Raw genomic sequence first — 20,448 nt, forward strand, 5'->3', positions numbered from 1 at the left:
CTCCATCAAGCATCCCCCCACTAAAAATCAGTTTGGGGACCACGCTGTATTTAAAAGGCCCTGCAAGATGTGGCCAACACGCTTACAAGAGAGTGTCTAACACCCAAATCCCTCCAGTTTCCACCTCAGAACCCTGTGGCAGTGCTAAGAGCTGCCCTACTAGTGGCTTTCAGCTGCTAGTCTGGCAGCCCTGGGTCTGGCAGGGACACAGAAACTGGGGATGGTGGGCAAAGGTGGCAGCTGAACGCAGCATGCGGGGCTGTGCCTAAACCTTCCCAGTTGCTAAGACTTCAATTCTGCAAGCTTGACCTACGCCGCCCCCTCCCTCGGTATCTATCTTTGTGCCCAGGGGCTTTTTATATTTTAATTTGCTTTTGAACGTCCTGCAAAATTAATGGCGTGCTCGGGGCCATTGTGCTGTGTACAGTAGAGGGAAGGGCCGTCGGCGCCCGCCGAGAGCCAGCGCGTTTCCCGGGGAATGAATTGCTCGCCCGCCTTCACCTCTTTTAATTGTTGACAGTAAAAAGGGTTTAAATGCTGCTTAATTTGTAATCATCTTCCTGCAAAAAGGGGAGAAACCATTAAAATGTCAGGGAAATGAATAAATCCGTCTCTCACTGATTTGGGGCGGTAGCATTTCTTTATCGGGGTGATTTTTCTTCCAATGGCTGAGGGCTGGCTTGGGGCTTCTGTGGCTGGAGCCCAGGGATGCACTCACAACAGGACACAGGGCTGAGTCCTGTGTCACCCAGTGTGGCACCCTCTCAAGAGTTTTGCCATTTTTTCCCCACTTCCCATCCTTTCTCCAAAGGTGTGACATAGTTGGCATGCAGCCCAAAAAAAGCCAAACTTGAAGGCCAGCAGTAGGATGGTACCCAGCAGAGCCGGGCGTGGTGCTTGCCGTGCCCCTTGGCTGCGGGAGAATGTCACCCGCAGAGCCTCAGGGCTGGGAGCAAGCGCTGCCTGAGCTCCGTGCTGCCCGCCCCACCGCTGGGCTCAGTGCTGGGATCCGAGGCCACCTCCCACATCCTCCCCCTCCGTGCCCGGCTGGCGTCACCCTGTGTGTCACACAGATGCTCTGCTCCCAGGGCACAACTGGAAACGTGTGCCTTCACAGGCCATGCCAGTACACGCTGACCTTCCAGTCTGGGGTGTTTATTTACTGATACATTACTTGCAGAAGAAAAATAAAAAGGAGAAATTAAAAACGGCCTTTTGCAGGTCTCAGGAAGCAGCACCTGGGGATGCCCAGCTCCAGCAAACAGCCCCGTCCCCCATGCGTGCACGAGGCAGCTCGTCCCCATCACTGTTGCTGCTGGAGTCAGCCCATTTTTTTTTTTTTTTTCAAGCGGGGGCCAATTAGTTTCACAAATGAGGGCCCTACGGTGCCAGGGAGGATTTGTTACGGCCCCGCGCGCCGGCCCGGCGGCATTGTCCTGCCCTCCGCCCCCACGGGAGTCCATTGTCCCCGGCCCCAGCGGGGGCTGCTGGCGGCAGATTTATCGGGGCCGGCGTCCCGCCGGCCGGGGCCTCCGCTCCGCAGCTGGCCGCGGCGCTGGGGGCTCAGCCCCGGGGACCTTTGACCCGTCCTGCTGTCACCGCCGGGGCCGCCGAGGGCCGCGGGGCCACATACCTCTTGGGATTTGCTTCGCACTGCCCGTTCGAGGCTGCCTGCTTTTGCTTTTTTTTTTTTTTTTTTGTCTTGGGAGCATTTCGTCCGCAGCTGCGTGGGGGGCACATGAGCCACAACCCCTCGGGATAAATCCCTGCAGAGGGAGAAAGGCAGCTCCCATGCGGGGCCACCTCTCTTGCTGCTTTTATTCCCATTTCACTGGGGATTTTTTCAGATTTCAGAGCATTTTTGGGTAGCCCATTGCAAGGCTGAGGCTGAGCATCCCCCCCAGGAAGCCTCTGCATCCCCAGCAGGACAGACCTGACCACGGTGTGCCACAACACCTGGGTGGGTGATGGCACAGTGCCAGAGCAGGTGACGTGTGTGCTGAGGTGCTCTCCTGGATGCCCGGTGCCCATGGCTCCCAAGCTGGAGGGGTGGGTCTGCCCAGGAGCATCCTTCCCTGTCCCCTGCCTGCATGCCACTGACATTGCCCATCATGTCCCTGCCCCATGCTGCTGTGGTCCTGGTGGCCTGGGGCTGGTTTTGGCAGCATGGCAAGCAGCCCTCTGCCCCTGCTCTTCCCGAAGGCTGCATGGATTTGTTGGTTACCTTGAACATCTTGTGCTGCTAATGAATTGCTAATACAATTTTCTAGCTAATTTTATTTCCATAGTCCTCACATTTTAATGTCTCCAAAAAGCGAGCATTTATTTGCTTAATCTCCCTGTGTAATACAATTTGCAGTGACTCACAGTTCTGAACAATCAGCTATGCATAAGCAAAAACAAACTGTTTAATGGCTAGAGGTCTGAGATGTTTATGGACGGGGTACGAACACCTGGGTTGGGGTTTTGTCCCTGTGGTGTTGCTGCCGCCAGGTTTGTACCCAAGAGTGATGGTATGGAGCTTGGATCTGCCTTGTGGCTCAGGGCCACACACAGCACCAGGGGTGGGCACGTCCCCCTCTCACATCCTGCCTCCTGCTCCCCAGGGCAGCTTCATGGGGCACTTCTTGGGGTCCCCTTTCCCCTGGGCATCACAAGGTTTGAGCTCAGCAGCTCTCAGAGGTGTGTGGGGATGCAGTGATCACCCAACAGCTGCCTTGTGTTTGGGCATCTCTCGGCATCTCCAGGGCTCCCAGCTGCCTCCAGTGCAATACGAGCAACTTCTCCTTTTCAGCTATTCCCCTCATAGGGCCAGCGTCAGCAGGGTCAAGGTGGCCAGGGACTCCCAATGAGCCACCCAAAGCCCTGCAGCTCTTGGGGTCCCTTCTGCTGCCCGAGCATCCCTGCTGCCCTGTGGGAGTGGGGACCCCTGCACAGTGGGGTGATGGGATGGGGCTGGGGTGCCAGGCAGTGCCTAAGCAGCGTCTCTCCCTCTCGCACAGGTACAGACATGGCTGTTTTCTGCCTGCTGTGCGGCAAGCGGTTCCAGACGCAGAGCGCCCTGCAGCAGCACATGGAGGTGCACGCTGGGGTGCGCAGCTACATCTGCAGCGAGTGCAACCGCACCTTCCCCAGCCACACCGCGCTCAAGAGGCACCTGCGCTCCCACACAGGTAGGGCAGGGGGGACTCGGGGCTGGGGCAGCCGGGACACGCTCCTTCCCCACGTGTGAAAAAGAAATAGGGGGAAGAGAGGTGATTTGTATTAAAAAAGCGTGGAGATGCTCGAAGTGGCTTGGATTTGAAAAACAAAACAGAACAAAACAAGCTGTGTGTAATAAGTTGATCTGGTCTGAGGTGGCACGTGACCTTCTTAGGGGGTGTGCGATCATATCCGCCTCATCAGCTTACGGCGGTAGATGCACATAATCAGCTGGTGCTCGGCCCTAATGGGATTACGGCGACCTGCGCTACGTGTAGCTGGTGCTGCCGTGGCCCCACTGGGGCAGGGCTTGGCTGCAGGATTGCCGAGCGGGAGAGCCCGGCTTGGCCGCCTTACGCCGTGTCCTCAAAGCGCCCGCGCCGTGTCCTCAGCTCCTCCGACAGCATCCCTGGGCAGCTCCGTGGTCCTGGCCACATCATCAGCACCATCATTCGGGGCCAGTCACAAAACGCTCCTGAAAGAGCTGATTCCTAGGGAATGAGCAGGAGCGTGCAGGATCACAGCCAGTACCACAGATCTTCACAGCTGCCTGGGTGAAGCACTCCTCACCCATCCTTTGCCCACACAAGTGCGAGGCTCATGTGCCCTCCTTGACACCACTGCTGTTGCTGACAGGGAACAAAATGTATCCTGAGGAGGGATGCTGCTTTTTTCTCGTCAGGCAGGGGGCATGCACACAATTTCCAAAAGGGACGTAAAGATGTCTGCTGGGGGTTGTGCAGATGGTGTCACAGAGGTTTGCTCTGTCCAGCCTGTGGCTGGCAGCTGCCAGACCCACACGTGGGCTAGGGGTCCTGATGTGGAAACGGGAATCCTGTGTCGATGATAAGCATGTTAATGCTGAGTGCTGGAGCTATTTATAGCCAGTAATCCAGTGACCTGGGCTGCGGGTCGGGCTGCGCGTGTCCCACCCCAACCTCTGCTGCTTTAGTAGCTCCCGGCTGTGAAAAAACACTGGGATCATCGGCGCTTTAGGAGCATTTAATTGTGCCATGTGGAGCTGTCCTGCAGAGCTGCAGGATGCTCCCTCTTGTCCCAGGGCCAGGGTGCTCCATGGGCTCAGGCTCCCCTGAAAAGTGGGCGGGTAGAAATGCCGGCTGCCTCTGGCTGAAAAATCGCTGTCTTTGACTGTAGGTTCAAAAGCCAAAGTGGCAGTTTGGAACTGAGCATGGGGAGGGGAAAGTCAGCAACAGCCCACAGGCACAGCCTGCATTGCCTTTGGAGGGGGGCTCTGAGCTGCGTCCCGAGCATCCTCCTCCCGCCAGGTGCCCAGGCAGCAGCTGCGGGAGGGGCGAGGGGCTGCAGAGCTGGGCTGCGGCAAATGGGGAGAGAGTAAAATATCATTTTAAAGAGGAAGCAAAAGCACAGGCATGTGAGTATATAACGAGAAGGACAATTTATGCCCAGGCACGAGTGCAGTTTGACACGGGGATAATGAAAAAACGTAGGTCATTGTGGATGACTTAAGCCTTCACAGCTGAAGAAAATGTATGAAATGCGGGGAACATTACACGCTTGGCAGCTCCGCACATCTGCAGCAGGACAAGTGAAATACAGTTCGCCATTCTTTACCATAAACTGTGCTTGTAGGATATGCGGCACAGAGAAATTGTAATTACAGTGACAAGACAAATCAGTAATATTTAAATATTCATGAACAAAGTCTCGGACGATCAATCTATCTTTATTGTCCTTGCTTTCGCGGCTGTAATAAATAAGTAGCTGGAGCCCTCACCTTTCCTTCAAATCATTCTGCCTTTGGTGCCAAACCAGAGTTCATTTATCAGCCGCCTGGTCTAGAGTGTAGGACATGCCCAGGGCTGGGTCTGTGCTGGTGCTGCTGGGTGAAAAACCTGGAAATTGGTGGCGGGAGGGTTGCAGCACACTCCAGTCCCTCTACCGTGCTGCAGACCCGAGCATCTCCTCTGTACATTAAGGTCTGTGCATGAAGGGACCAGCACACTGCACTGGGGAGGCTGGGACGCTCTGTCCCCAGGATGGCTGCCCGGGGTAAAAAGGCTGGGGAGCTGGTTTTGGAGTGCCACAGCAGTCACAGCAGCCCTGACCCCGGCATGTGCTTGCAGGTGACCACCCCTACGAATGCGAGTTCTGCGGCAGCTGCTTCCGGGACGAGAGCACGCTGAAGGGCCACAAGCGCATCCACACCGGTGAGAAGCCCTACGAGTGCAACGGCTGTGGCAAGAAGTTCAGCCTCAAGCACCAGCTGGAGACCCACTACCGAGTCCACACAGGTACATGCTGGGGTGTCTGTGTTGAGGCTGGCAAGGACAGACTGGTCCCCCGGCGGAAAGGCTGGCATGTGGACCAGGGTGGCAGCCAGGGATAACAAACCCGCCATGCGCTGGCGTGTAGCCATTGTAATCAGGGACCAATAGTCACATCGGTTCTGCTGCTCGCTGCTTGGTTATCGGCTGTGCTCACTGCGGCAGCGTCGGTGCTGGGCAGTTGATCAGCACCTGGAGGCCCCGAGCCCCCACTGACACCCTGTATCCCACAGGTGAGAAGCCCTTCGAGTGCAAGCTGTGCCACCAGCGCTCCCGGGACTACTCGGCCATGATCAAACACCTTCGGACCCACAACGGCGCTTCCCCTTACCAGTGCACCATCTGCCTGGAGTACTGCCCCAGCCTCTCCGCCATGCAGAAGCACATGAAGGGCCACAAACCAGAGGAGATCCCCACTGACTGGCGGATAGAGAAGACCTATCTCTACCTCTGCTACGTCTAAGGGAGGAGGCAGAGGGGCAGCAGGGCCAAGTGGCAGATGACTGGGCAAAAAAATCCCACTAAACCCGCAGCATCCATGGCCTTGTTCATTTTCAGTTCTCATTCGTTTCTTCTCGCCGGAAGGATCCTGCAGCTCATGCCGGACCGAGGGACGCACCGGCCCCTTCTCCAGCCCTATCCACACTGCTGTCCCAGCTGCTCGTGCACCTGCTGCCCTTTCACCCTTGCTGCAGGGCAGATTTCACCCTTTGCAGCCCCCAGCCAGGCCCTCTGTCACCCTTGGCATTGGCCACTGGTGCTGCTGGGAAGACCACGTAGGAAAGAGGCGCTTCCCTGAAAGTGTGTGTACAGCTAGAGCTCTGGGAAGGCTTTAATTCCTGGTGTTCTGTCACTGCATAGACCCTGCCATGGATGCCCTGCAGAGGACCTGAGCTCCCATGTGGAGCTTGGGCCCTATTCTGGCAGGTTCTCATGCTCCCAGGCTGCAGCATCACAGGCAGGAGAGCACAGTTCCCTGTGAGCCACAAGTGCTTTGGCAAGAGTGTCCTGGGGGCATCCTGGCCAGAGGAGGGTGTTTGGAACAGGGAGCCAGCTCTGAGCCAGGCTGCCTTGAGGTGTTGCCTGGTGTCCAGGTGGGCTCAGGGGCACACGATGCTGCTGCTCTCCCCATGACCAAAGACCTCTCTATGCATTTCTCCCTCCTTCCCTACCTTCCCGGGGCAAGGGTGAAGCCCCCCATGGGGAGATGCAGTTGGTTTGGTGATATGCAGTCAGTGCCAGTGTTGGAGCTGTTAGCATGTGGCATCACTCCGAATGCAGGGATCCTCTTTTCTTCTGCTTATTTGGGGCACCTGGAAGGTGCCAAGAGTGGGGTTTATTGCCCAGCCCTCAGCCGCAGGAGCCCACAAGTAAGGGGTGCCCCGTGGCAGGCGGCTTTGCTTGCCGCTTTTTTTGCTTTTTGTTTGGGTTTTTTTGAACTTTCTTTTGGAATATTTCCGCATTTAGCACATTTTACTTGAAATTACCTCATTTTTTTGTGACCTCATGAGCTTTTATTGATTTGGGAGGGACAGGGGGTGGCATGGCTGGGGTGCACCAGACACGTGCCCAGCATTGGTGGTGGAGAGGTGGTGGGGCACTGGTGTCCCTGCCAGCCTCCTGTTGTGCATTATCCTTACCAAAACTGGTATTTTTTGCCCGGCCCCATGGGGCTGGGGGTGTTGGTTCTGAAGCTACCTCTTGTGTTCGTTTTTGTTGTGTTTCTCCTGCGCAGCCGCGGGCTTGGTGGTTCCATCCCACGGTTCTTTTTTTGTCGTTTTGCTGCGTTTGGGTGAAAAGGGGGGAAAAGGAGCTGGGGGGGGAGGGGGGTGGAACAGTGTCTGGATAGAGTTTGGAGGGACACTGATGGCCCCTCTGGTTTTGGGGTGCCCTCCCCACCTCTCCTGGTGCCAAGCAGGGATAGGGCTGTGGGAGCAGCACCCTCCCTCGCGCCCCAGTCTGGCTTTGCACGTGCGTGTGCCTCTGCGCGTGGGACCGCTGCTGCTCTGCGCAGGGAGGACACCGCTGCTGTACAATCCGGGATGTGACTGTGGAGAACGGCTCGTTTAATTGTTGTGCCTAAGAAAAAAACAGAAAAAATATTTTAAAAAAAGAAAACAGTTCTTTCACACAGAAAGTTGCTGCAATTTCTGGCGTGTGCACGGCAGGTCCCCGTGGTGTCCTGGCACTGCCAGACACGGGTGCCATGGTGCCATGGAGCACGTGGCCGAGCTCATGTGGCTTTTTTTTTTTTGCTTTAACCTCTCCTTCCATCCCACCACCCCTCTCCCTCAGAGACACAGCCCCCACTGCAACAGTGTTGGGGTCAGCATTGGAGTGATGCTGCTGTATCCCGGGCGCACGTCCCCGCACCGCTGGCTGTGGCGCAGCCCCTGCCACCCCTCCATATATATATATGTAAGTATATATATGTGTATCATAGCAGTGAGGACCAAGCGCCGCACGGGGCCCCGTGGTCCCGGGCTCCCTCTCCCCTGGCTTGTTGTCAGTGTCGTGAGCGCCCGCCTGCCCGTCCCGTTGCTCTGTGTTGCCGCTCGTGGTTCGGGTCCGTCGCTGTCCTCGTTCCGTCTACCTCAGCACCTCTCTGAGCCCGGGCGCAGAAGGTGCCCAAGTTCCCCTTTGGTTTTCTCAGAGTATCTATTGGCTCCTATTTTTTGTACGACTTTTCCTGTCTCACCGTTCGCTCCCCTGCGGTTCTGCTTGCGAGTCCTCTTTCTGTCCTCTAGCCACAGATGCCGTTAGCTAAAAGTTTCCTGAAAAATAAAGAAAAAGAAAAAAAAAAAAAAACCAGTTGTGGTGTCTCCTAGTTGCAGCTCTCCGCATCTGCCTTCGTCCTGTGTAGATTCAGATGCATTTATTTGTAAGACTTCAGTGTTTCTGACAGAGGAAAAAAAAAAAAGACAAAAAAAAAAAAAGAAAAATATACTGCTGCAGGTTTTTTTCTCTCCATGTGTCACTAAGTGAAGTTCGTGCCTTCTATAGCAAAGAGAATATTTTTTACATCCTACTAACGGTAGATTTTTTTGTAGTGAACATTTTTTGTATTTTTATTTATAAGTCTCATAAGGAAAATAGCAATGTTCAGTTGTATACCTTGAATCTGCAGTTAGAAAACAAAAGAACAACCAATAAAGTTAATTCCGTTGTCTCAGCCTGCTGTCTCCCATTCCTGTGCCCATCAAGAGGAGGAATAGGCGGAGGTGGAGGAAGGATGCATCGCAGCAGCTTGGGGTGAGCTGTGGGGGTACCCACAGTGGTGACTTTGAGGGTGCCTGCTCTGAGGGGGAAATTGAGGAGGTCCTATCCCTAAACCAACCCCAGTGGGCGGGGGGGTCTCCTGGAGTGTCCATGTCCCCGTGGGCAGGGAGCATCCACCGCACTCTGCCTGTGCTGCTGCCTGCCCATGTGGCTCACCAGGGAGCAGAGCAAGTTTGCCTCAATGAAAGTGAACTCGTTCATTTAAACCTGCCTGCAGAGCCGTCCGGCCCCCCGCTGCGTTAATTATCCTGTAGTTCCCGACTGATTGCTGTACACTAAGCTTAAGCCCTCCTTTATTTATTTACTGACTACATTAACGGCAGCGCCTGCTCTCCTTTTGTGCTGTGGCAAACCGCACAGCCCCGCTGCCAGCACCACCCAGCCCTGCCTCTGCCTGACGCTGCCTGCCGCCTCGTGATGCCATCAGACATTTCTTACAGCACAGCTGGAGTCACCAAGGGTAGAGCAACATTTAGTTTTCCCACGGATGGATGGCATGTGCCAGTGTCCTGCCCTAGCATTTCCCAGCAGGTTTGAGGTGCTGCGTGTCCATTCCAAGGTCCTGATGGTGCTGCTGCCTCCCCCAGTCCCCCCAGCACAGCCTCTCAGGAAGGCTTTGGGCAAGTGGTGGGGAACTTTGGTCCAGGTTAGGGCAAGCAGAGGTGGTCCTGCTGTGAACAACCTGCGGGCTGCAGCGCCCCACAAGACAGGAGGCAAAGCCCAGCCTGGCACAAAGACGTTGTTACAACAGCGGGGAAATCGCGGCAGGACCGGGCCTTTGTGTGCACGCTCGCACAGCAGCTGGGAGCGATTATGCTGCAACAATGTTCTGTTCCATCAACATTATGTCCTCATTAAACCTTTATTAGGAGATTAGATTCAGATTTATTGATTTTTTTTTTTTTAAAGAGGAAAATCCAGGCTTCTCTCAGATGCCTGGAACTTTTTCCCACATGCAGCACTTCCCAAAGTAACAAGAGGGCAAGGGGAGAACCAATCTTTCCTCCAGGATAGGCAGCCTCTCCTTCCAGGGAAGAGGACTGCTGAGCTTCTTGAGGGGGGTTAGGTTGGGTGCATGATGGCTTCTTAGCACAGGGAGGACAGGGACCAAAACATTCAATGGGATACAGCAGCACAGATGAGCATCTTGCAGTGCAGCCTTGGGGGACATCAGGGTCACGGTGGGCAGGAGAGAGATGGCAAGGCTGGCTTAGGAGTCTTGCCCAGTACCCTCGTCAAACACAGGGGCTGGGTGGCATCGCACGCCTGGGTCAATAGCCCCATTGGATTTGTCTGTTGGAGCGTTTGATGTTACATGAAGGCAGCTCATTCCAGAGGGTGTTAATTGCCCGCTGCACTGATCAGGTCTGTAGCACCATCGATCTCGGCAGGATCAATGGGCTGATTTAGTGTCTCACGAACTCTTTAACTGGACACCTCATCAATAGGCAGCCACTTACAGACCATCAGCGCATTAGTGCGGGCCAGGAGCCCGCTCCACCCGTCCTCAGCCCCCGTCACTCAGAGGTGAGTTTTCCTGCAGGTGATGGCTCTGAGATGGTGAGTGGGAGCCTTGCTCTGGGGTTGGTGGGTTTGAGGGCAGATGTAAGAGAGCCAGGTGGTGTCAGCCCACCTGTCCCCCATCACCTGCATATGCAGAGATGCTCCTAGAACATGAGATGGGCCCTTTTGGCATCTGCAGCACTTTCCTCTTCGCCTTGTGCCTCTGTCCTTACAAGGGCAGACGACAGCGGGAGCTGGAACCTACTGCAGCTGTGATGGCAGTCCTGCCCCCGCGCATCTCTCCCAGTATCGCATGCTCACGGAGTCAGCCTCGCTCCCATCGCGGTTTGGCCGCGGCCGGACACGGGGTCTCTCCCACTTTGCTGAAACTGCTGAGCACAAGCGAGGTGGGGATCTGCTGGGCAAGCGTGCCCGGGGTGAGGGGTACGATATAAAGGCAGCAGCCGGGGCAAGGGGTGGGGGAGCCGAGGACAGCCGGACCCCTGGGCGGTGGGGTCCCCCGAAGCGGGGGGGACCCCTCCCGATGCCAGGGGACCCTGGGTCGGGAGGCGGCGGGGCCGGGCGGCGGGGCCGCTGTCCGCGGTGCTGAAGCCGCGGCCGTGGCCGGGCCGGGCCGGAGGCGCTCCCGGGGGTGGCAGGGGAAGCATGGAGAGAGGTTTGGGCAGAGACGTGGGGTCCTGGGGGCTGCTACTCAGCTCCGCCTTCCCGCTGCGGAGCTGAGGGACGTGAGGGATGCGCCTGCCTGGGTCGACAGACACTGGCGAGTCCCAGAGCCAGGGAGAACCCACCAGAGTGAGGTCCCCCATCTCCCGCCCTGAGCAACGGGCCCTGCTCAGGCATCCCTCCACACGGACCAGAGGGTGCCAAGTGTGATGCTGTAAGCCAGGACGGCAGCCAGGTACACCCGGAACAGCAGGACATCCAACACGTAGCCCACTTGCAGCCACTCCCGGGCGAGGTCACGGAATTCCTCCCGTTTTTCCAGGAGCTGGCGGATTGCCATGGTCTCACGCAGGACCTCCTGCAGTGCTGCTGAGCCCTCCACTCGGCCAGCAAAGGCCAGTGCAGACCTCGTGCCCCCCACTGCCCCGCATTCCCGGGGGTCCTCACAGACATAGGGGGTCGGCTTGGCTGAGGGATCAAGAGAAGCAAATGTGAAAAACCTATTTAGACAGGGAACTGGCCCTCTCTGTGCCACCCTTACCTGTGCTGTCATTGTTCTCCACCTGCCTGGACGTGTCCAAGGTTTGCATCCTGCTTTGGCTGAATTTTTTCCTGTCCCGGACACAGAGCAGGATGGTGGCTCTTTCCAGCAGCAGGTGTTTCACCCACCCAGGGACGTGGGGCTGCAGGTCTTGCTTGTGCACCAGGCACACAATCAGGATGGTCTCTGTCAGGCTGATGACGAGCAGTGCCATGCACACCACAAAGTAGATGCCTGCAGAGGCATCAGGGAGGTGAGTGACCTGCAAAGGCTCGTGCACAGAGCCAATCCTCCCTGCTCAACCCTCAGGGCCCTGTGGTCTCGGCCTGTGACTGACGTGGCAGGTGGATAGGAGAACCACCCTACCTATCAGCGGGGTGCCGACGGCAGTGGCTGGCAATGTGTCGGATACAATAATGAGGAAAACCGAGTAGCCCAGCAGGAGAGTGATCTTGAAAGAGACCCTCTCACCACTGTGGGGAGGTAGGTAGAAGCCCACAATGTCCATAACCATCAGGAAGATGCTGGGGAGCAGCAAGCTGACGGTGTAGAAGAGGGGGCGTCTCCGGATGACTACCTGCAGGACAGAGACAGAAAAGGCTGTGAAGGGTTGAAATGAGGCCTTCAGCTGCTGTGGCTCTTTGCCGAGGCGGGTGAGGATGGTGGAGGGCACTAAGGTGAGCCAGAGGAAGGCTCACTAGCAGGAGCCTCCCACCTGCAGCCAGGAGCTGCAGCACAGAGCAGCGACAGGGATGGGGCAAGTCCCTGCCCTCGTGCCACATCCCCGAGAAAGGCGGTGGCCAAAGGCTCTTACATAGAACTTCATCTCAGCATAGTTGTCACTGCTCTTGACACTGAACTCCTGGAAGTGGCTGAGCACGTAGAGCAGCTCCCACTCGCCCTGGTTCATGAAGACACTTCGGTCGAACTTGACGAGCTCCGGCTGACGCCACAGCGAGAGGTTGATATCACGAACTGGGGGGCGGAGGAGAGGTGAGAACTGCGGGTACCCCGCCCAAAGCGGCGGCAGCCGCCGGCACCTGCACAGCGGGCTGCGCGCCTGCCCGCCCCGCACGCTTCCCCGGTCCGCTGGGGCCATCTAGAGGGACGAGCTGCCTCCTGCACGGAGCTCCGGCCCCGCGGGTCCTGCCCGCTCCCCCGGGACCCCTAGCCGTGGGCGGCTCGGCACTCACTGTGGTGCAGCCAGCTGGTGAAGGTGAGAGAGCAGTTCTGGACGTCGAAGGGGAAGTTGTAGATGTCCAGGCTGCAGGCAGTCATCACCTGGATGGGTTTGAGGTTCTGCACCTCCCCGAGATGGCTGACGTAAACGTAGGGGACGTGTGGGGACTTTCCAACATCCACACTGAGGGACATGAGGGACAGAGATGTGGGCTGGAGAGCACTCTGGGCAGGGCTTCCTTCTGCCAAGTGGCATTTCGGGGGGAACTGCCCAAGACCCAGGGATTTGCCTCCTGTTCTGCTTTTTTGGTAATACCCTTGCAGGCATTTTTGCCTCCCATCACCTCTGCACCGCCCAGACTGCTGCCCTCTCCCAGCCCGAGAAGTCCCAGAGCCCTCAGGAAGCACTGGGAGCACCTTAAATCCCCACAGAGTGGGAAGGACACCAGATAGCTCCATGGGAAGGGCCATCAGCTCTGCAGCTGCCCCGGCATTGTACTGCCTTCACAAAGCCTTTCTCCCGATATCTGGATCTCACCCCCAGCACAGCGAGGGTAATTACCAACGGTTGTGGTTAGCCAGCATTGGAAATGGCCCAGCTGCAGAGCCAATCCCCATCTGCAACTGCCCATGTGGGGAGGCTGCCAGCTCTGTGCCAGGAATACAGAGCATGGCACAGTACATGCCCTCGGTGGGTGAGGAGTTCCAGTCCCAGTGCATCTCCCTCGAGACCTCGGCTGCACTCACAACTCATTGATGAGGATGTCGGGCACCCAGATGCTTTCCACAGGGAGGGAGATCTGCGTCAGGTTGTCGAAGCGAGCTGGGTCCCACTTGAGGAACTCATCTGTCCAGTGCTGGGGACAATGGAGAGGGGACTTGGGTGAGGTCCTTCCACTCTGCCAGCACACATACCCCAGGCTAGCACCAAGCAAGCCTCCCACCCATGGGAGGGAGGGAAGAATAATCCTTCAGCTTGCACAACATCCAAACAAGTGCAAACCAGGGAGCGTGAAAGCTGAGCCTTGAGGTTCACGTGCTGCAGAGGTCTCGCCAGCCCCCAGGATGCGTTTACCCCCACTGCTCTCCTGAAGGATTGCACACTTCTCTCACAGGAAAACATGGGGGTTTGGGGGTGCTGGACCCCGAGGGGGGCCAGCAGGGAAGGGGTGAGGTTTCGTGGCTCCTCACCTGCCTGTACCAGATGTAGGTGGTCAGCACTTGGTCCTTCTCATCCTGTGAAGATGAGAATGGTGTCAGAGCAGGGCACTGACACTCTGGAAGATGGGCAGAGCATGCTGGCAGGATGCTGCACGCCGGGTACCATTCCCCTCCCTGCGCAGTGGGAGCAGAGGACTCACCACGCTGAGGATGGCATAGACCATGATGTCGATGGCCACAGTGGTGGTCGTTCGCCAGTCCCGCACAGGCCGGGTGCCCTTCTGGTAGTGGGCCAGGAGGTGGTGGGACAGGCGGCGCATGGCGGGCTCGGACGGCTCCGGCGTCCCGCCCCCGCGCGGGGTACCTGCTCAGCAGAGAGGGAAAGGTGTGGAGAGTTTTGTGCAGGGCTGGCTTGAAGAGAAGGGCCATGGTCAGGCTGACTTGATAGTGCTGAGAGATATTTAGGCCAAGGGTAGCTCCAAGGGCAAAGTTTCCCTTGAGAACAAAGAAGCTTTATAAGAATGTGCAAAAAGAGATGCGAACGTGGAACAGAAATTGTTGCTTAACTACAGGAATGTAGAAGTTGTTAGTGATAACTCGCAATGACGAAAAATGCAGCCTAACCAATAAGGAGCTATGATTTTGCAATATGCATGAGCTGATTAACTAGTGTATTTAATCATGAGGATAATGCTAATAAATTGAGACTTGCTGATGGCCACCTGGTGTCCGAGTCTCCCTTCTCCGACAAATGGTTGACCCCGACGTGCCCCTGTCGCTTTTAAAAAGAAAACAGGGGAGAACGTGCCACGGTCGGTGAAGTAGCGTTGGGGCCCGACGCAACCGGGTCGGTGTCAAACGACGTAGGGAAGACACCCCCAGGAGCTACAGCGGTGGTCCTGGGCCATACGTGCTGCCGAAGCCGGAGAGTTGCAACAGCGCTGACGATACAATGGACAGGCAAGCAGCATATGATTTATTTATTTTCCACTTAGATAGGAGGGGGGTAAAAGAAATAGATTTAAAAAAGGAACTCCCGGGGCTGTTAGCTTGGGGATATGCGAAAGGTTGTTTTTTAAATCCGCACACGGTACATGAGCTTACAGAATGGCGTAAGTTAGGAGATGTATTGTGGGACGCAGTTTTGGAGGACGATAAGACGGCAAAAAAGCTAGGGAAGGTCTGGAGAGTAGTGCATAATACACTGTTGAAGCAAGAATCAGAAAAGAGAGCAGCTAGGGAAGCAGTTGAGGCACATAAGAGGAATGCTCAGTATGGGTCAGACAGTGAACCTCGAGCACCTGGCATTTCGCAAGTCGTGATACCTCTCCCTGGGGGGCCCGAGAAATGTCCGGATTTGAGCGGCTTGCAGCCCTCTGCGCCTCCCGCGAGTGAGATTCCGGATACTTTGTTACAGCCCATAAATACCTCAGGGTGCGACATTCCAAAAGCAACCTCCTCGGAGCCAGAACCTGTCCCTGGGGCGCTTAGCGACCTGTGGGGGGAGATGGCTCGGCAGCGGAGGGAGGCATGGAATACCCTGGCTAAGCACGGGCTGGAAACGGGAGAGGAGGCGGAGGTAGATGCAGCAAGAGAATGGGCATTTCCCGTGGTGTACACTCAGGGGGTGGACCAACAGGGACAGCCGGTGCAATTGGGAACGTATTCACCCTTGGATTGGAAATTGTTGGCTCAGTTGCGGCAGACAGTTAGTCAGTTTGGATTTAAGAGTGAGCCCGCTAAGCAAATGCTCGACTATTTGTTTGATACACAGTTGCTGCTTCCCAATGACTTGCGGAGCATTGTGAAGTTGATATTTACACAACATCAGCAGCTGTTATTTAATGCACACTGGCACGGACGTGTTAATGAAGCCTTAGCGGTACAGAGGGGACCAGGAGACCCGTTACAGGGAGTTACGCTGGAGGAATTAATGGGGGTTGGGCACTATCGAAGGACCGAAGCCCAAATGATAATGGGTCCAGATAAGGTTAGAGAAGCGATGAGGTTGGTGCGGCTCGCTATGGAACAAGTGAAGGATAGCTCAGGAATACCTATGTATATGGGAATTAAGCAGGGACGCGAGGAATCATTTGGAAGTTTTATAGACAAAGCTGCTGCAGCTATTGAGAGAGCAGGAGTGCCAGAGTATATGCGCGGGGCATTACTTAAACAGTGTGCTTTGCAAAATAGCAATGAGTCCACTAAAAAGGTGTTAGCGACTTTGGGTGCCAACTGGACCATAGAGGAAGCTTTAGAGAGGATGGCTTTGCAACCGACGGGCTCGCAGGCTTTTTTAGTTAGTGTTATTAAGGAACTAGGACTAGGGTTGCAGAAACAGGCAGAATCCACACAATCACAAGTGCTTGCAGCTCTTGCTCCTCTCCGTGCTTCCACCGTGGCTCCAGCAACATCCGAATGGCAGCCGCGCCCAGACACAAGTCGCTGCCGTGACATCAGCGCCACCTCCTGTCTTCAACCAGCAACAACAGGGAGCTTGGGACTCGACTTGGCAGCAGCAGTAAAAGTCACCCTGATGACGACACGGCCCACTAAAATCCCCACTGGAATATATGGCCCTATAAAAATTGAAGGACAACCTTATGGAGGACTGTTGCTGGGACGATCTTCGGTTTCTATAATGGGACTGTTTGTGTTACCCGGTGTGATTGATGCGGATTATCAAGGACAAATACAAATTATGGCTTACACTCCCTTTCCACCGCTAACGATTGAGGCAGGACAACGCATTGCACAATTTATACCACTTCCACAGCTTAATAGGGGAGTGCAACCATTGCAACAGACCCCTCGCGGTAACCAAGGTTTTGGATCCTCTGGTTTAGCAATGCTCACAATGGACTTGCACAGCAGACCCAAAAAGAAGGTGAAAATAACCTATGCAGGAAATACAATTGAACTTTGGGGCTTATTAGATACAGGAGCGGATACCAGCATTATCTCCCCGGATAAATGGCCGAAGGACTGGCCTACCAAGGATACCACGGATACAGTTACAGGAATAGGAGGATTTACCCTAGCCCGAAAAACACCTCCAGTGACAGTGGCGATAGAGGACCAACAATTGGTCACAGTTTTGTCAATAGTCACCTTGCCACCCACAGTACACTGTTTAATTGGGAGAGACGTGTTAGCACAACTTGGGGTTGTATTATCAAATGAGCACCCTTTGGGGTAATTGCCATTGCTTGGACTTTCCCAATTCCACTTACATGGACTACAAATACCCCTGTAATGGTTAAGCAATGGCCTTTAAAAAGGGAAAGTTTGCTACAAGCACATAAACTAGTGGAGGAGCAATTTCAACAAGGACATTTACAACTATCCACTAGTCCATGGAACACTCCTATTTTTGTGATTAAAAAGAAGTCAGGGATATTTTTAATTTGTGGAGATAGGGCATGGGCAGGAAAGCCTGGTCTTTCAGTAGGAGGTCCCTGTTACCTTGGCAAACTAACACTTTTTGCTCCCAGTATCACGATAGTTCAGAACAAGACACAGAGGACCAGACGAGCTAGGCGTGATGTACACCAACTGGGGAAGGAATGTAATGACGGGGTAGAACTGTGGAACAGACCAACAACTATCATTGCCTCATTATTGACACCAGGGGTAACTGCAGCACATGCAATCACACAATTGAAAAAATTGGCCTGTTGGACAGGAAAACAAATTAATATTACTTCTGAAATATTGGGTGAACTGGTGACTGATGTCGACAATGTGAGACATCAGCTACTACAAAATCGTGCCGCAATAGATTTTTTGCTTTTGGCCCATGGACACGGGTGCGAGGATTTTGAGGGCATGTGTTGCCTTAACTTATCCAGTCATTCAGAGTCAATTCATAAAAAGTTACAACTGTTGCACGACAACATGAAGAAACTTACTGTTAATTCAAATCCTTTTGATGCTTGGCTGAGCTCCTTGGGAATTGCTGGCTGGCTTAAGAGCTTAATTATGATGTTTGCAGGACCTTTGCTTATTATAATATGTATTTTGCTTTTTGGGCCTTGTATATTGCAGTGTATATTAGCACGGATTAGAGCATTTACAGACAGCCTTTTTGAAAAACATGCAACCCTTCTTGCCCAAAAAGAAAACGGGGGAAGTGTGGAGAGTTTTGTGCAGGGCTGGCTTGAAGAGAAGGGCCATGGTCAGGCTGACTTGATAGTGCTGAGAGATATTTAGGCCAAGGGTAGCTCCAAGGGCAAAGTTTCCCTTGAGAACAAAGAAGCTTTATAAGAATGTGCAAAAAGAGATGCGAACGTGGAACAGAAATTGTTGCTTAACTACAGGAATGTAGAAGTTGTTAGTGATAACTCGCAATGACGAAAAATGCAGCCTAACCAATAAGGAGCTATGATTTTGCAATATGCATGAGCTGATTAACTAGTGTATTTAATCATGAGGATAATGCTAATAAATTGAGACTTGCTGATGGCCACCTGGTGTCCGAGTCTCCCTTCTCCGACAGAAAGGGAGGGGGCCACGGAGGGAGGCTGCTCCCCCTGGGGTGTGCCATGGGCTGAGGGGTGCTCACAACTGCCTGCCCCCACTTACCAGTTGGGGTTTCCCATCCAACCTAAATAGGAGCATCCTGATGGGAAACAAGCCTGGACAGCAGAACCATCACCTAATATGTTACTGATATCCTGTGCCGTGCAGGTCGTCAGCACTGTGACCTTCCCCAGCCTCAGAGGGCACAGCTGCCAGCCCTCACCTCTCTGGACAAGTGCCAGGACAGTGGTAGCAGGGAACCACGAAGGACACACTGCCCCTGGGAAAGTTTCATACCATTCGCCCCCTCCAGGGGCATTTCTTTGCTCAGCAGGTGGAGATGGTGAAGGGTAGAGATGAAGCAGGATGCTAAATTCATTTATTAGGTATCTTGGTGTTTGCTTCCTGTGAAAACAGTCCCTTCACTGGTGCCAGCAGCATCAGGTGAGGGCAAATTGCTTTCAGCACCATGTCCTCACTGCCAGGCACCTGGAATGCCATGGCTGGGCCAGGGCAGCAGTGCTACACTAGTGGCTGTGCTCTGCAGCACACCCAGGCCCAGAGTCCAATTCCAGCATAATGGAAGAGACTAATTGGAATAGATCTATGGGAATTTGGGAAAAACTAGTGGAAGGGAATTTTAATCTCTATTTTAAGCTACAAAAAAGAAAAAGCAACAGCCTCAGCCCCTCTGACATTGCTCATGAGTGGTAGTACTGGGGAGCCAGACAGGTGCATGATGCTCACCCAGGCAGGCATGAGATGTGGGGAGGCACTGAGATGGGGGGAGAGGCAGCAATTAGGATGAGGGGAGGAAATACAGCTGCTGCTATCACCACAGCTTGGGCCAAGTGACCTTTCCTGCTGCAGCTGGTGGCAGCTGGCTCGCGCTGGCACTCCTCATGACACCTTCTCCTCACATCCACACCACCCATATCTGCATCAGGATGCTTTGGCAGCAGGGAAATGGCTTTGCAGAGGGAGGACTGGGCTGGGTTAACCTCAGATGCTCTTTGCCTCTGCTCCAGGCACCATGCTGGAGGCCCAGCCCAAAGCAGTGCCAGGGTTGTGCCAGCAACTCACCTGGTGCAACTCGGCACAACCCTGGCACAGCCCTAGCACAGCCAGGATCTGGGTGCACAGCCCTTCCTGCCTCCTGGCCAGCACTGCCAGGGTGAGCGTGTCACTGCCCCCGCTCCTTTTCTGCCACCTGAGATGTGCTAACAGTGGGAGCTGGGTGACAGGAGCTACATGACCTATCCAGAGATTTGAGTCAATAGCCGGCTGAACACTCAGCTGGGCTGGTGCAAAACAGCTCAAGAATTTTTGTGCTATTTCCCAGGAACATTAGATGAGAAAATAATACTGGAATAACAAGGAAATACGTTGGCTGTCAATTTTGCACTACACAGAGCTGCAATTGCAAACTATAGGCACAGCATCATGCCCAAAACCCAGCTCCAGGTTATGAGGGGGGACTAAACATTATATTGGAGAAAGTCCTTCACCAGGCAGGGGGCTCAGGCAGCATCTCTCAGGCAGTGGAGTGCAGGCAGGAGACCCCCGTGTCTCTCTCTGTCCTTTCAGCACAGCTCCAGAGCACCTCAAGACCCCACAGAGCAGAGCTGGTTCTAAGGCTATGTCACCTTGCTGCCAGTGTTACCTAGGCAGGACGCACCTCCAGGCTCTGCACCGGAACTCTCCAGCCTCTCCCAGGTATGTCACCTCCCGGTAGCACGAAGGTCTCCCTAAAGATCAGCCTTTGCCTGCCCCTCAGCGCGGCTCAGGTGCTGGGAAGGTGCTGCTCCGTGCGGGAGCAGCCCGCTCCGCCTCAGTCCCCAGCCCTGCCCACGGGGCCCTCGCCTTACCTGGGCTCTGTAGCGTCGCGGCCAGCGGCAGCAGGGCCAGGAGTGCCCCGAGAGCCGTGGGCACCATGGATCTGCCGGCTGCAGCCGCCGCCCGCTCGGCGGAGGACTGAGCGGAGCAGGGAGGCAGGCGGCACTCGTGTGGCTTTCCCCCCGCCGTCGGGTTTTTGAGAACGCCCAATTAATCTCGCGATCAGCCTCTCCCGCT

At 55.0% G+C, this 20,448-nt stretch overlaps 2 protein-coding genes across 6 annotated transcripts in view; one reads left to right on the forward strand and one right to left on the reverse strand.

Annotated features, from left to right (window-relative positions):
- Positions 1 to 8,679, forward strand: part of ZBTB16 (zinc finger and BTB domain containing 16) — a 55,146-nt gene extending 46,467 nt beyond the window's left edge. For all 5 annotated transcript variants that reach the window (XM_059867112.1, XM_059867109.1, XM_059867113.1 and 2 more), the window contains exons 5-7: positions 3,003 to 3,173; positions 5,307 to 5,474; positions 5,741 to 8,679. In XM_059867112.1, the coding sequence (XP_059723095.1) occupies positions 3,003 to 3,173; positions 5,307 to 5,474; positions 5,741 to 5,970 (569 nt within the window). In that variant the 3' untranslated portion in view covers positions 5,971 to 8,679. The remainder of the gene's footprint in view (positions 1 to 3,002; positions 3,174 to 5,306; positions 5,475 to 5,740) is intronic.
- An 893-nt stretch (positions 8,680 to 9,572) lies between these two features.
- LOC132338002 (5-hydroxytryptamine receptor 3A-like) lies at positions 9,573 to 20,376 on the reverse strand. Its single transcript, XM_059867115.1, has 9 exons — positions 20,244 to 20,376; positions 14,055 to 14,218; positions 13,885 to 13,929; positions 13,441 to 13,550; positions 12,708 to 12,877; positions 12,329 to 12,489; positions 11,881 to 12,091; positions 11,515 to 11,748; positions 9,573 to 11,441 (listed from the first exon to the last, which is right to left on the reverse strand). The coding sequence occupies exons 1-9, from the start codon at positions 20,308 to 20,310 to the stop codon at positions 11,143 to 11,145; spliced, it is 1,461 nt and encodes a 486-aa protein (XP_059723098.1). The 5' UTR covers positions 20,311 to 20,376; the 3' UTR covers positions 9,573 to 11,142.
- Between the last annotated feature and the right edge of the window lie 72 nt (positions 20,377 to 20,448).

The sequence above is a fragment of the Haemorhous mexicanus genome, chromosome 24 (genome assembly GCF_027477595.1).
Source record: "Haemorhous mexicanus isolate bHaeMex1 chromosome 24, bHaeMex1.pri, whole genome shotgun sequence".
Classification (NCBI taxonomy): Eukaryota; Metazoa; Chordata; class Aves; order Passeriformes; family Fringillidae; genus Haemorhous; species Haemorhous mexicanus.

What these genes read in the sequence shown, in the direction of transcription:
- LOC132338002 (XM_059867115.1), bottom strand. Translation starts at nt 20,310, where the DNA reads ATGGTGCCCACGGCTCTCGGGGCACTCCTGGCCCTGCTGCCGCTGGCC. An exon ending in CCTACATCTGGTACAGGCAG is followed by an intron (nt 13,551 to 13,884) that starts GTGAGGAGCCAC and finishes CATTGTCCCCAG; the next exon opens with CACTGGACAGATGAGTTCCT. An exon ending in CGTCGGCACCCCGCTGATAG is followed by an intron (nt 11,749 to 11,880) that starts GTAGGGTGGTTC and finishes ATGCCTCTGCAG; the next exon opens with GCATCTACTTTGTGGTGTGC.